The sequence below is a fragment of the Hibiscus syriacus genome, unplaced genomic scaffold (assembly GCF_006381635.1).
Source record: "Hibiscus syriacus cultivar Baekdansim isolate YM2019G1 unplaced genomic scaffold, ASM638163v2 tig00110283_pilon, whole genome shotgun sequence".
Classification (NCBI taxonomy): domain Eukaryota; kingdom Viridiplantae; phylum Streptophyta; class Magnoliopsida; order Malvales; family Malvaceae; genus Hibiscus; species Hibiscus syriacus.
The window spans coordinates 703,613-718,105 of record NW_024062661.1 but is presented as its reverse complement, the minus strand read 5'-3'; the positions used below and the strand labels follow the sequence as shown (position 1 = coordinate 718,105).

Genomic DNA, 14,493 nt, shown 5'->3' with positions numbered 1-14,493 from the left:
TCTTCAAAATCCGTAAATGGACGTTTTCCCATGCTCACATCCATTGCCTACATCATATTCATGTTGGTTAGCATTTTTATATTCCGGATTGAAGTGACCTTACTACCGTGATCAATATCAAAATACGTACCTTTCGAGTTAGTTGCTCGCTGGCATCAAGATCCAACTCAATAACTTTCTGTCCAGATAGAAGTTGCAAGGCTACAATGCCAAAGCTGTATATATCACTGGCACTGGTTAGCTTTGCATTGGTCATATATTCTGGATCCATATAACCTATGGTTCCTCTCACATCTGTGAATACTTTGCTTTCCTCCATTCCCAGCATCTTTGCTAGCCCGAAATCCGAGAGTTTGGGATCCAAATTTTCAGTCAAGAGGATGTTTGTGAGCTACAACACAGGAATTTAGGAACAATTATATGAATAATTAGTTACTAGCTTTGGTAGATTGTTACTTGCACTCGAGTGTCGGATACAGGTAATTTAAGAAAAGATGAAAGATCGGAGCGACATAGGTCATAAGGATGGATCACTAGGTTATGATCAATATTACCTTAATATCTCTATGCACAATGCATCCATCAATGTAACTATGGAGATACCTCAGCCCAAGTGCACAGTCTCTTAGGATCTTAACTCTTCTATCCCATGTCAAGACACAGTCATTCCCTGAGAATGAAACATAGTCAGGTGAGTTCATAAATTCTCGATCTTAAAAGGTGACATTCAACAGATTTGAGACTCGAATCCAAGCACTGTAATGCCACAGTCCTTAAAGCTTGAACACTGCAATTTGGGGTGAAAAAATAGCAAATTACTAAAAGAACAAGCAGCATGTAACTGTTTCAAGAAAAAATTACTTAGCAGATGCTGAGCAAGGTTCCCCTCATGACAATACTCCAAGACCAAGTACTGCTCATCACCCTCGATACAGCAACCAAGCATAGAAACGAGGTTCGGATGTCGTATCCGGGAAAGACCTGCAACTTCCCTAGCGAATGTATCCAAAGAGTTGCCTTTCTTTATCTCCTTAATGGCCACAACTTGTCCACTAGGCAACCTGCCTTCGTAAACTTCGCCGGCGCTCCCTTGGCCTAAACTCTTCCTTCTATTGTTAATATTTATAGCTTTCTCAATCTCAGCCTTTGAAAACCTGTAGAGACCAGTCCAGGTATTGCTGTCCTTTAATGGCATTGGTGTTGGAAGCTTTCTTTCGCTCTTTTCCTTCTTTAAGGCCACAAATTTTACCAAGACTAGGATCAAAATCAGCACCATGACTGCTACAAAGACGGCAAGAAGAGCTTTTTCCAGGGACCCTAAAAATGATTTCAGTGAGCATTTTTTAAAGGTTTTTCAATGTCAACTCAAACCAGGGGTTTAAAGTAAACGCTATTTTACAGTTTCAGCTTTCTCCGGTGACATTCATCATGGATATTCACTGAAACCGCTACCACAATTTAAATCCTTGACTCAAACAGCAGCAAGAGATGGTGATAAGCAATTCAACTTACTTTTGACTTTGATGTAGCCTGGATCTGTTAGGGAAACAAAGGCTCGAAGTTAGGATTAGTGAATCTTGAACTTATATTACTCAGACTAGGGTGTGAGTGTCAGATATAAGTATGTATCCGAAACAGGTATGTTTTGGAGTCTTCCCATGTATTTGGAAAGTCGTTGGAGGATTTCTCTCCATACACAGGTCCAAAAATGTCCCAGACACAGATGTTAGACAAGGAAACTTCAAGAAAAATGAAAAGTCGGAGTAACATAGACTTGAACGTAAGAAAAAAGGACTTCTAAATAAGTTATGGTCCTTACCAAAAACATCTAAAGAAGACATACAGCTAAACAAGTTTGCACCAAAAGAGCTATCAGTGTTATTTGCAGCAGAAACCGAAAGAACAGCGGCTAGATTACACAACGTTCTTTCATTACTATGAGTCTTCTTTTGTAGTAGTTGCAATTGAAACTCAGCCACCCTTGCTATGGCATCAGTGCAGTTTCTGCAGGAGCTTTGAAATGAAGAACTCAAGTTAGAACATAACTTTACTGCTTCCAAGTAAAGTGGACTCCCTTGAAATTGTGACAGAGATAAATTTGTACACTTGGAACTGCCCGAATAAAAATTGCCGAATCCACAAGATTCTATGGAAACCAATTGTTGTGTTGGAAACGGAGAACTGCATTGTTTCCATGAATCTTGTCCAATGAAGATGGTACCGTATGGAGTTTTATTAGCTTGAACTGCAAGAGCTTGAGCGAAGGTATTTAGGGCGTTTCGACAGCAAAGGTGTGAAGATATCATGCCCCACAAGATAACTTTCCTATTGTCACCACTGCAGTCACCACTTGGTAAGTAAGGGTATGAAGTGAAATTCAAGGTACAGTCTGCAAACCATAGGAAAATTTGTTAAACTGCATCCACAGACACATTTTCATTCGCGTTCACGTCTATCATAGTCAGTTACGATTAATATAGACAGTTGAAAAGGTCAAAGCCATAAAAAATAAATGTAGCATCACGTTGCAATTGCTATTTAAATCCCCTAGAAAGATTGAAAATATGGCTTTCACCTCCCAATCCTACATGATGTTTTCAGTTCTCATACTCCAAAATATTCTTAGCAAAATCTTTGTTATTATCCTCAATCAAAACTGTTTAAGCACAAAACGGAATAGAAAAAGGTTTCTAAAATGTCCAATTCAAAGCCCAACTGTTATCTAGAAACACAGTCAACAAAGAGTATTATGTAGTGACGTGCAAGAGGCTTGGGTTCGAATTCTAGTACCCAACAACCCCTTCTTCTATAAGTTGCAATTCCTTTGTATTAAGAAACAAAAGGCTCAACCAGGTCTGAATTGTTTATATAAAACCAACATGATCTGGATTGTAATTCAGTTAATTCATATAGCTAAGCTCATGAAGTGACATAGTAAATTTGGGTTCGAATTCAAGTATTGACAGCTGCTTCCCTACCTTAACTTACGATTTCCTTTGTACGAACAAGGGATCCAAACGGACATAAACTGTTATCTAAAACAAAAGGTGAACATTTTCATTCAAACAAAAACAGAAACACATGGAATGACATCAAACAGAAAAGAGAAATCAACCTGCAAGTGAAGGAGAAGCAAAGGCAATGAAAATGAAGCAGTTTATGCAGCAGGTGGTGGCAAGTTTCAGCCATTGATGAAGTGTTCTCATCTCTTTTTTTTTTCTTCTTCTTCGGTAGACCCTTCAAAGCTTTACACCATGGAGAAAGATGGAATTCAAATATTTACAATATGTAAAAGAGCCAACAAGAAGCTGAAAATTTTCCATTGGATAACATCGGGTTCTTCATTTATACGCACATTGTGTTCCTAGTGATTATCACTAAAAAAGCTGAATATTCTTTTATGGTAGCTGGATTCTTACAGCTACTTTACAAACCTTGAAATTCTCACCAATCTTGCATTATACCACCCCCTAAAATCCCTAGATATTTTCCTTGAAATTAACTCCCATTTGAAGATTTCTTTATATATACATATATATTCAACACAGTAAATCCAAGCATTGAATCTTAAATCATATCGCCGCATCCGTTGATACAAGAAAAACATAATGGATATGGTTTTGCTAACCGATTCCGAGGTCAATGTCGGATACACAATCACGTCCGTTAAAAAGGATGTTTTAAAAAAAATTAATTATTTAAATTTACGAATCTTATTTTATAATTTAAATTTTATTTATCTATTTTAAAATCGAATCTAATTTATAAAATTTTGAATTATTAGAAAATTTTCTTTAATCAAATTCAACGATTATAAAAAAGAAGTTTGCAAACAAAAAATTCTCAAAGTTTTAAGAAAATATGGTAACATAATTTTGAGAAACATATAAACTTTTGAAAAACGAAGGCAAAAATTAAAACATGCTTTGATACCAAATGTTAACATGAATTGAACATTAACACAGTGAAAAGATTGATGTAAGTATGACTAACCAGTATCTAATTGATTAAAAAACTAAGATATAATAGTACTATAGTCAAATATGACAAACCACCATCGACTACTGCAAATTATTGCCGTACACTACAAGTTTAATGACGTTTTTTTTTATAAATCACCGGTGATCAGTATATTTACTGATTAACATCGGTCAGATTATATTTTTTGATCTAACATTCGTAGCAGTAAAGCGCGCCCCTTAACCGCGTATACGCTGATTTGACGTCACGTGGGTATAGCGCGCCCCTGTCCCGCGATATACGGTGATTTTGCGTCACGTAGGTATAGCGCACCCCCTGATCCGCGCTATACCTGGGTATCTGACACGTGAGGTATAGCGCGGTGCAGGGGGCGCGCTATACCCCTAAATACCCGCCCCTCCACATCTCAATCCTCCCTATAAATCTTCCCTATAAATACCCCCATCCTCAATCACTTTTATTACACCAAATTCTCTCAAATTCTCTAAATTTCTCTCAAATACTCTCTTTTTAATGTATATTTTATAATATTTTTACTATTATGTATTTAATTTATTTAAGTATTTTACTTTATTTAATATTTTACTAATATAATTCTTTTGCAGATATATAATGTAAGGTAGTCTACTTCGCTCGGATAGAAATCATATATCTCTACACTTTATTGATACGGTAACATTTTAACGTTTTAATTTAATTTAAATTATTAGTAATATTTAGTTGATTTATTTAATGCATGATTATTAGATTAAGAATTAAATATCTCGACACTTTGCTGATACGGTAACATTTTAACGTTTTAATTTAATTTAAATTATTAGTAATAATTAGTTGATTTATTTAATGCATGATTATTAGATTAAGAATTAATTTTTATAATTATTTATTTTTATGAGAAGGACCGTGTATTAGATCCTTTTATTAGGAATCTTAAGTTAGTGATACCCAGCCGTGTCTTGTCGTATTTAGTAGAGGCTGTATTCGGTTACATAGGTAGATATCAGGGTCACTGTAAGATAGAGCCAGACTGATTTCTGCCTTAGTAGAGCGGTGGAGGCCGGAGACCCACACATTCCATCTTCCGTGCGGAGAGTGCACGATCACGCTTGAGATGTTTCTATGCACTTGGGGCTTCTGGTGGATGTAATGTGATATCGAGATAGCTTTCGGTTATTGGATTACTTTGTGTCGGATAGTCTAGGACGTGTCCCGAAAATTTTATCGGAGGTAGGATACCGTTAAATTGGTTAGATGCCAATTTTCGGGAGTTGAGCGCAGACGCCTCTGAGGATGAGGTTAAGATGTATGCACGGGCATGCATATTGCAGCTGATAGGAGAGTTGCTGATGCCGGACAAATCGCGCAACCTAGTTCACTGCATGTGGTTGCGACATCTTAGCGACTTTCGTCTCGCCGGATCATTCAGTTGGGGCTCGACAGTTTTGGCTTTGCTGTACAGGGAGATGTGTTGAGCCACTGACTACAGGCGTAATGCTATCGACGGATGTCTCCTGCTGCTGCAGTCTTGGGCATAGTATCGATTGCCCTTTTTATGTCCATTGTGAAGAACCCATTCGTATTTTCACTACTTTAAAGTAATTATAAAACTGATTTTGTATATTAATAATTTTATACAGCGTATAACAAATTTTTTCCTTGAATATGGTCTATTGATAGATTCAAATATAGAAGATTGCCAGAATTATTACTCGTTGACGTAATTGTTGTATTAATTTATAAGAGAGGAGAGATGCGAGGAGATGTGAGAACCGGAGGAGTGTATTTATAAACATATAAGGCGCGGTACTTGCACCGCGTTATATGTAATTATTATATAGCACGGATCAGAGATCGCGTTAAATATAATTTTGGTACGGCGTATAGTGCGGCTCCTGATCCGTACTATACCCCTACGTGGCGTATAGCGCGGAGCAGGGCGCGCTATACCCCACGTAACCCAGTCTTACATGAAACCATCACTTTAGAAACAACTTGATTTAGAAATCCGTTATTAAATCTGACTCTCCTAATTCAATTTTAAATTTACGATTTCTTCGTGTTCAGTGTTCATCATTCTAATGTGTAACCCACTCTGCTTCTTTTCCTCTTTATCCATCCACAATTTTTTAATATATATATATATATGCAGAAAATTCTCGTAAACTATATATATGTTTTTCAAGAATGCTGTAATTTTTGCGAGATTGGTTGGAGAGTCGAAGGTTCACGTCAGAAATTTTCCAAATAGAGGTTCCTTTTTTTTTGCTATGTTTTCTCTTCGATGTCAATAGCCTTTTGAAATTCCGTGTTGTTTCCACAAAATCGCAAATTATTTGTAAAATCTACCAAAAAATGTTTAAGAAAACTGAAATTCCAATGCTTCCTTCATGCATGTCGTGATTCTCCGAAACAATTCGGTAAGGTTTTTTCTTGAATGTTTGGTTACAGAGACAGTGAGAGGATAGAGAAGTAAAAGAAGAGAACAGTTCGTGCATATGTTTTTGCTCCTTCAAATTAATTCGATAATAATTTTTATAATGTTTCATGTTTGGTTGGTGAGAAAGTGCAAAAATGATAAACGAAATATGAGAGGAAATGAGTCTTGACTGTTTGATTTTTTCTGTGCTTTTGTAAATGACAGGGTTCTTAAAAGATTATGAGATTTGAAACTTCTTGAAGCCATATAAGTTAGAACCGTTTTGAAGATATGCAGTGGAAGTGAAGGAAAATCTCAGCCTAAAGCTTTGGATTTCTACTACACTCAAAATCAGTTTGTTGTGTAGGAATTTTAATTCAAAAAAAGGATCAATATGGTGACATCACAGTTAACTGCTGCATTTTCTAAGTTGCAAACAATCTCTACTTCAGGTCACGCCTCTGTAGTTTCTCTGAACCTATTTGTCGCCCTTCTTTGCGCTTGTATTGTGATCGGTCATCTTTTGGAGGAGAATCGATGGATGGATGAATGAATCAATTACTGCCCTTTTGATTGTGAGCTTCTCTCTTTACATCTAGTGCCATAAATTTTCTCGCTTATGAACAATTCAGCTAAGTGTTTCGATTACGTTTTACTCTTCGTTGCTCTACTCAACTCTTCATTTTTCATAAACTTCCCATGTTCAATATCAGTATTCGACACATTTTGGACATGGGATACGGTTGTACAACAATTATTCACATTCATGAAAAAACTCAGAAAAGATTCAACATATTCATGTCAGATGTATACCTGTATCCCATCCTCACCCACCAATCCAGCTAAACTATGTTTTACTTGTTTAATACGTTTGATTTAATTGATTTTATGTGCAGGGTCTTTGTACTGATATTGTTATTTTGTGCATAAGTGGAGGGAAAGTTCACATCTTTTGGTCTTCAGTGAAGATCTCTTCTTTATTTATATCCCGCCCCCAATTATATTCAATGCTGGGTGAGTTTATTCTTCCATTACTAATGGAAAATACGGAGATTGTATAGGTTATAAAGGTAAAATAGATGCAAAGCAACACTACTGCAATTCAAAGTTTTTTTTGGCTTTGGTCCAATCCAAAGTGTAGACAATGCCTTGAAACATGCGTTGCTCAACGTTGTGTATTGTTTTGCTTAGGTGCAACCTTTTGTCACTGCTTATATATTTCAAGCAGGAAAACACTTTTGTAACAGAGTAGAGCTACGTTTTCACAAAGTTATTAAATGTAGGCTTGTATCACAAATAATTATATAGAGTATATCATTTTTTTAATTTAAGTATTTAAAGTATTTTTTTCAAATTAAATATCTAAATTCATCTTTTTGGTCAACATAGAGACCTAAAGTATTTTATGTTAAAATAGGTACAAACCATTTAATCTTTTTCATCTAAGTTCTAAAGGAGTTGAGATGTGACATTAATTAAAGAATATTTAAGGTACTTATATGAAAAAATTAAATATTTTAAGTACCTATTTTGACAAAAAAATACTTTAAATACCTATTTTGACCAAAAAGGTAACTTTAGGTATTTATTTTGACTAAAATATACTTTAGGTACTTAAATGAAAAAGATGAAATACTTATGTACTTATTTGTTATATAAGCCTTAAATGTATTCTATAGTTATAAATTTTGAGTTTTTCGCTTGATTAGAATTAAGGTGTAATGGTGAGTATTTGATAGAGTTGAGTAAAAAAATTTCAAGTTATTTAAGTTGATAATTCTTATTTTATAATTTAAATTTTATTTGAGAGTCGAGTTGAATTTATGAAATAATCCGAGTTCAGCTGTTCAAGTTTATGTTTTAGTTGTAAAAATTTATAAAGTTATGATATTATTTAATTCCGATTTAAACGGAATTCTATAATCATATATGATATACATATATATTTCTTCACACTCTTAATATATATATAATATTATGCATAGTTGAGAGACTTAATTAAAACTTAAAAATCAATCCAATAATTACTAAAAATTACTTGAAATTATTTGAGTTCTTTTATATCTCGACTCGAATTTAATTTTTTTTTTCGAGTTGAATTCAATCAAACCGAGTTAAAAAAATTTATTTTTTCAAATCAAATCAAGTTTTGTTCCCACTAAGGTTGAGTTAAATTTCGGTTTAAATATTTTTTTCCCCTTCAATTGTATCAAAAGTTGGTTTTCAAATGTAGATCAACAAGGCCTTTATTTAAAATGAGAGACGTGGTCAGGTAATCGTGCCAATGTAGACCAATAAGGCCTTTATTTAAAATGAGAGACGTGGTCAGGTAATCGTGCCTTCTCTAAAGAACCATTCAGAAAACATTGTTCTTGCCACGTAAGGCCAATGCGTTGCCAACAATGAACGCTTTCGATAAGATGCGGCTAGTTTGGATGCACTTCTGACTGAAGAAGAGATCATTTCTAGAATTTTCAAAAACATAACCCAACAACACAGATCCTTCGAGCAAGAAAAAACATTCCCCAGAACAAATTTATTTCTACAACACTTACAAGAAAGAAGAGTTTTTTAAAGTAAAGCTTACATTAATAGAGTTGTGCCTCCAAAAAGAAATAATATACACAAAAATGGAAACACGCAGATGATCTCAGATTTACATGCCACTTACATAATATGGAGGTCTCCCACGGAAGCTGCTTTCAACCTAGCGTTAGAGACAGCCTACTATCTTACCTCCCCCTTACCCCTTTACATATGGGAATAAGGGTCAGCTAATTTTTTACCATGAAAAGCATCGAAAACAATGCCTGATGGATTTGTTCTCCTATGGTATAGCTCACTTCTATAAAACTCCAATCTAGGATGATGATGACGATCTAGCTGAAGATTCTCCCAAAGAAACGGATGCTAGTGAAGAAGCCCAAACACGGGCACTCTTTGCACCTTGCTGAAAATTCTGGGTCTTGCGTAGCCTCAGCTTGGTCCAAACTCTACGAACATCGACCATGTGAAGGGCTCGCACAAGCAACTGACTCGTCTCACCGAATATTTCCAAGTTAAACTGCATAGCGTAGGAAATCCAGAGAGCCTTGAGACGAGACAGTACTTCTGGGAGTACGAGTAAAAATACTCTTAAACAGAGAAACATCAAAGCAAATGCTAAGTAGGGCTCCTGTTTTACTATCTCCATAGGAGACGACTCATCCCGAGACATTATATATTTGTCGTGGTCTCCAGATGCATTGGGTTCTTTTTCAGCAACAAATTGAACGGGTTCAAACCCTGAAATCCAGAGATTGGTGTAAAGAGAAATGTAATAGTGTTAAACTAGCAAACTCCGGTTACTTTTAACGAGCTACAACTTCATTATGCTTTTAAAAGCCAAAAGCAGAAGTGGATATATATTTGGCCTCGGAGTAAATACCTGTTGTTTTCTTGAAAAATTGAACAATTGAGCGGAGATCTTTAGGTCCATTGTATCGTACCCTTGATGTTCGGTTCACAATCAAAATTGAAGGCAAACTATGAATTCCGTACCTCGAAAATATACTGTGATACATGTATAAAAAGTATTAGTTTGAAAGACTAACTACTTTGTTAGTATCGGAATTTGGACATAGATATGTGTTTTCCTCAATTAACTGATTCACCAAATGTCATTAGCATATATTGTTCTCCAACTCTTCATTTCTCATTAACTACCGATATCGACATCTATGTCTGATAACATGGATATATATATTGATATGACCTTGAATGTCCAAATACATAGACAAAATGATACATACCCTCCCCCCCCCCCCCAAAAAAAAAAAACAACAATCATTTTAGTCAAGAACAAAAAATAACAAAAGTCAGATAAGTGGCTACACACCTTGGTGAAGTCGAAGATTGTTCGACTGTAAGATGCTCTAATTGAGGGAACATGGAACTCAGAATGTCAAATTTTGGGCACAAACCGTGAGAGAATGGGCACCACGAAGCATAAAAGAGCACAGAAGTGTAACCATTTTGCTGTTTGGAACTCAATGCTCTGTCAAGAAAGTCTCCATCAACCTGCAGAGAAACATAAACAACATGTTATCAGAATGTTTGCCTCCAAGAAATTGCAAGTCATGCAAAATTGATAATCCTAAAAACATTTCTTAAAATCACATGGAAGTGTGGAACAATGATCTAAGCTAAATTACGAGAAGGATGGCAAGTTTACTTACCATAAATGTGATGACTAGAAGAAAAAAAAAGCATGAACCCTAATTATTCACGTTTCCGATATACAAGTTGAATGATGCTCAAGAAGTCAAGATAATAGTATTATTTAACAAATTGCAACCCTAATTTATTTAACCGATATGGGAGTCATCTATGATCAAGTTCAATGTTTCGTATCCTCAATTAAAGCTTTGCAATACAGATAACATGTTTCACTAATCCAGCTTATACTGCTGCTGAACTGCAGAAGGCTTTAATCCTAGAATATAAGACTTAAGTAGTGTATGTAGCATACAACATAGCCCGAATAGACTATCATGCCACAGCTCTTCATTTTTCTTGAAGTACTAGTGTCTAATACATATCTGGACATGAATATGATCATCCAAATATATGAAAAAACCTACAAGGAAATGTTTCAAATTCCTAGGTGATCTTGGTTTCAAATTCCGTACGCAAGCTAAATATTATCGAATGAAATGTTTCATAAATTTTGCAGCTTCCTTTCTATTTTCTCTCCTTTGTTTAATTTTTTGCATATTAAATGATACCATTAAACACCAACACCCTAACCATTTAAAAGGTCAATAATAAGCCTTTCTTCAAAATTTTCCAATAATACCCTAAAAACCCCATAATTTAATAAAAATTTTCCATTCTTTGAGCTGGTTCAGGCAAAATCATAAATAGCTAGAATCAAAAATTTTAAATAAATAAATAAATATAAAAATCATTGATGAAAATTTGAATTAAATGCCAGGAACTCATTGTTCCTAAACCAATAAATACAGAAAAAGTAAAAATTGCACCAAAATTGAGCTAAAAGATTACCTTAAGAGGGGGGATTGGAGAGATCGAATCAGAGCATTGAAACTGAATATTTCTAATGAACACATCAGCTTCAAGAGAGCAGATAGAAGAACCCAGAACGCAGCGTAATGAACAAAAGGCTGATATATAGAAGAACAAAAGAAGGGAGGAAGAAGAAGAATCACTTTTGGATTTCATTTACAAAATAAAAGAAATCACTACAAAAAGATAAAAGAGAGAAAAGAAAAAATTGAAAACCACAACAACAACAAAAAGAAGATGAAGTAGAAGTAAACGGAAAAACTGAAACCCAGAAAGAAATTAAAACTAAAAGAAAATAATATATAAATTCTGGGAGAAGGGAGGGGAAGGTGGTGGCTGTGGCCTGTGGGCTATTTTCTGGTATGGGTAAAAAAATCTAATGTTTCTCCAAGTTTGGTTGGCTGTTAATTTTATTTTAAAAATTGCTGCTTTTTTTTACTCATTGGAAATTATGGATTTTGAAGAGTTAAAATTACAGCTTATTATTAGGGCGAGTAATCGACCAGACAAGTTAAGTAAAAAAGTTTTGAATTATTTAAATTATTTGAATTAATGAATTTTATTTTATAATTTGAAATTGAATTGAAATTTTTACGAATCAATCGAGTTGAGTTGATTATTTTTAATTTTTATTTAAATTTAATTATAAATATTTATAATATTATGATATTATTTGATTTAAATTTAAATTATTTTTATAAGTATATATAATATATATATATATATATATATTTATATTTTTTTAATATACATATATCATACGGAATCTAGGAAAACAATCATCCTTTGCTCGTCCCATTACATCCATCCTTGTTTTTAATATTTTTGGAGAAAGTGTTATATAGTATTGTAGACACCTGTTTTGTTTGGGTCTACAAAAATATTATATTATATTTATTTATTTATTATTATTATTATTATTAATTTTTTTATTTTTTATTTTTGCAAGCCCCACACTCAACAACCATGATTTAATAAGATTAAAAAAATAAATCAAAGTATTTGACTCCTATTGAAACACTAAAACCAACGCATTTGAGTCCTATTGAAACACTAAAACTGAAGCATTTGAGTCCAAGTAGGACTCTAAATCTGAGCTAAAAATAGGTTTCTTTAGACTATAAATAGACTCAAGCATCAAGAGGAAAGGACAGAGAGAAAAACGTGGAATCAAAATCAGAGGAAGAGGCAACGATTTAGAAAAACCGAGGTAATTATTATATATATATATATTTATTAATATTATTATATTAATATTTTTTATTATTCTTTTCTCATGTTTATTTTTATTTTTACAATCCAACACTTTTAACTTTTTAGGGATACTTTCAATCGTTCAAAGGTAATTAATTCAGATTGAATTTTTGAATTTCAATTTAAATGTTAATTTTCGCAAATAAAGACAACCGAAAAATTAATTGGTACCGAAAGGGCGGTTTAAGGGTGCTAATCCTTCCTTGACCGTAACAGACTTCTGAACCCGACACGTTTCTGGTACAACGCAGATCATGTAAGATGGTGTCCGACCCACCTAAATTTGTTTTAAAGTGGTCGGTGGCGACTCTAACCCAAATTCATTCAAGTCGAGGCCCAACTGAAAGTGGTCGGTTGTACTGACGTTTTTAAATGATTTCATATTTTCAAAGTTTTTCATCTAAGACTCTATACCCGAGCTCTGAACCTTATTTAATTGGGGGTGAAAGCGACGCCTTCGCGATAATTTATTCTCCGTGCGGGCCTAGCAAGTAATCTTCGGGATTCATATACCTTATGTCTTCGTGTAAATTTATTCACCGTGCGGGCATAAGGGAATGTTTCCTCTCGAGTTTAACTTAGTCCACACAAGCTTGTAATGGGTTTAGGACTAAGGGTCTGGCAAACCCAAGGGAGCACCAGCAAGGAGAACTCGGATACCTTGTAGAGCCTAAACCAGGAGATTATAAGTAATTAGAGTCCACCCCGAAACCTCATTACAAACCCTATGCTGCTTTCATTTTATTTCCTACTTTACTTTTCTGTTCAAAGCATGCGAACTAGACAAATATGTGGTTGGATTTGTTTGAAATTAGCATGCGGGATAAAGATCATGTCTGGGTATGAATAATAAGCATGTGAGATAGATATCATGTGGGGTAGGATTTTTTTTTATTTTGATTTACCTCACTAACTCTTTTTGTTCTCTTTTATTTCGTTTTCATCATTTGCATCATTTAAAAGAGGTGTTGATCTACCAAAAAAATGTGTTCGTTAACCATAAATAATTTGCATTAATGGACAAAGGGATTGTAATACAAGAGATAAAGAACGGAGGGATCCGACTATGGTCAGAAAAAACTCAGAAAGAAAAGGATGACAATCTGCAAGGCAACTATGTGTCACATTCGATCAAGAAGACGTAGTGCCCATAATCAAGTACATCAAAAGTTGACTTTTCAAAAATGGTTTGACAAAAGTGACAGGGGCAAGACGAGAAAAATGTTACTAACCTCGAGAGTCCATTCAAAGACAACAAGAACAAGATGGCAAATCACTGTCGACAAATTCAAGAAACAAGCAAATGAATTTCGGATAATCTCTTTGATGGAAGATTTCAATGGAGTTTCCGATTCAGCAAAGGATGAAAGCTAGAGATGCAGTCATTTGATACTTTTAGGAACCAGTACAAAAAACAACTCAATATTTTCACGGTTCATCTAGAGAGGCCAGAGCGGTTCGACAGGTTATTCAACCGGTGAAAGACGAAGGCAAATGACTAGTCAACCTGTTCCGGGTCTAGAGGATTTAGTCCGGATGTCCTTTAAATATGTTTATTGTCTCTTAAAAGATAAAACACTTTTGTCCCAATAAAGATTATTTATAATAACAGACATATTTTTGGATCAATGCCTCGAACATTTCATGCATTTTTGCATTTTGCAATTTACATCTACATTTCATTTTTAAGCATTTTCATAAACATGAAATTTCTTCATGGAAGATTCGATGAAGTGGTTTTAACCACATAACACCACATGGAAGCAAGATTGTAA

General features: G+C 34.5%; 3 protein-coding genes across 3 annotated transcripts; all 3 read right to left on the bottom strand.

The window, feature by feature from the left end:
• Window positions 1-62: 62 nt before the first annotated feature.
• Window positions 63-1,430, bottom strand: LOC120116082 (probable leucine-rich repeat receptor-like protein kinase At5g49770). Its single transcript, XM_039136633.1, has 4 exons — window positions 1,409-1,430; window positions 862-1,317; window positions 555-670; window positions 63-391 (listed from the first exon to the last, which is right to left on the bottom strand). Exons 1-4 carry the CDS (start codon window positions 1,428-1,430, stop codon window positions 77-79), a joined length of 909 nt encoding a protein of 302 aa, XP_038992564.1. The 3' UTR covers window positions 63-76.
• Window positions 1,431-1,452: 22 nt separating this feature from the next.
• Window positions 1,453-3,293, bottom strand: LOC120116095. Its single transcript, XM_039136643.1, has 3 exons — window positions 3,116-3,293; window positions 1,820-2,389; window positions 1,453-1,536 (listed from the first exon to the last, which is right to left on the bottom strand). The coding sequence occupies exons 1-3, from the start codon at window positions 3,204-3,206 to the stop codon at window positions 1,472-1,474; spliced, it is 726 nt and encodes a 241-aa protein (XP_038992574.1). The 5' UTR covers window positions 3,207-3,293; the 3' UTR covers window positions 1,453-1,471.
• A 5,849-nt stretch (window positions 3,294-9,142) lies between these two features.
• On the bottom strand, window positions 9,143-11,659 carry LOC120116089 (5'-adenylylsulfate reductase-like 5). The gene is made up of 4 exons (XM_039136638.1): window positions 11,444-11,659; window positions 10,275-10,456; window positions 9,825-9,949; window positions 9,143-9,682 (listed from the first exon to the last, which is right to left on the bottom strand). Exons 1-4 carry the CDS (start codon window positions 11,618-11,620, stop codon window positions 9,258-9,260), a joined length of 909 nt encoding a protein of 302 aa, XP_038992569.1. The 5' UTR covers window positions 11,621-11,659; the 3' UTR covers window positions 9,143-9,257.
• Window positions 11,660-14,493: the final 2,834 nt, after the last annotated feature.

What these genes read in the sequence shown, in the direction of transcription:
- LOC120116095 (XM_039136643.1), bottom strand. Translation starts at nt 3,206, where the DNA reads ATGAGAACACTTCATCAATGGCTGAAACTTGCCACCACCTGCTGCATA. An exon ending in TGCTTCTCCTTCACTTGCAG is followed by an intron (nt 2,390 to 3,115) that starts GTTGATTTCTCT and finishes TATGGTTTGCAG; the next exon opens with ACTGTACCTTGAATTTCACT. An exon ending in GTCTTCTTTAGATGTTTTTG is followed by an intron (nt 1,537 to 1,819) that starts GTAAGGACCATA and finishes TTTCCCTAACAG; the next exon opens with ATCCAGGCTACATCAAAGTC.
- LOC120116089 (XM_039136638.1), bottom strand. Translation starts at nt 11,620, where the DNA reads ATGAAATCCAAAAGTGATTCTTCTTCTTCCTCCCTTCTTTTGTTCTTC. An exon ending in CTCCAATCCCCCCTCTTAAG is followed by an intron (nt 10,457 to 11,443) that starts GTAATCTTTTAG and finishes GTTTCTCTGCAG; the next exon opens with GTTGATGGAGACTTTCTTGA. An exon ending in CAATCTTCGACTTCACCAAG is followed by an intron (nt 9,950 to 10,274) that starts GTGTGTAGCCAC and finishes CATGTATCACAG; the next exon opens with TATATTTTCGAGGTACGGAA.
- LOC120116082 (XM_039136633.1), bottom strand. Translation starts at nt 1,430, where the DNA reads ATGATGAATGTCACCGGAGAAA. An exon ending in GATGAATGTCACCGGAGAAA is followed by an intron (nt 1,318 to 1,408) that starts GCTGAAACTGTA and finishes AATCATTTTTAG; the next exon opens with GGTCCCTGGAAAAAGCTCTT. An exon ending in CCTTGCTCAGCATCTGCTAA is followed by an intron (nt 671 to 861) that starts GTAATTTTTTCT and finishes TTTCATTCTCAG; the next exon opens with GGAATGACTGTGTCTTGACA.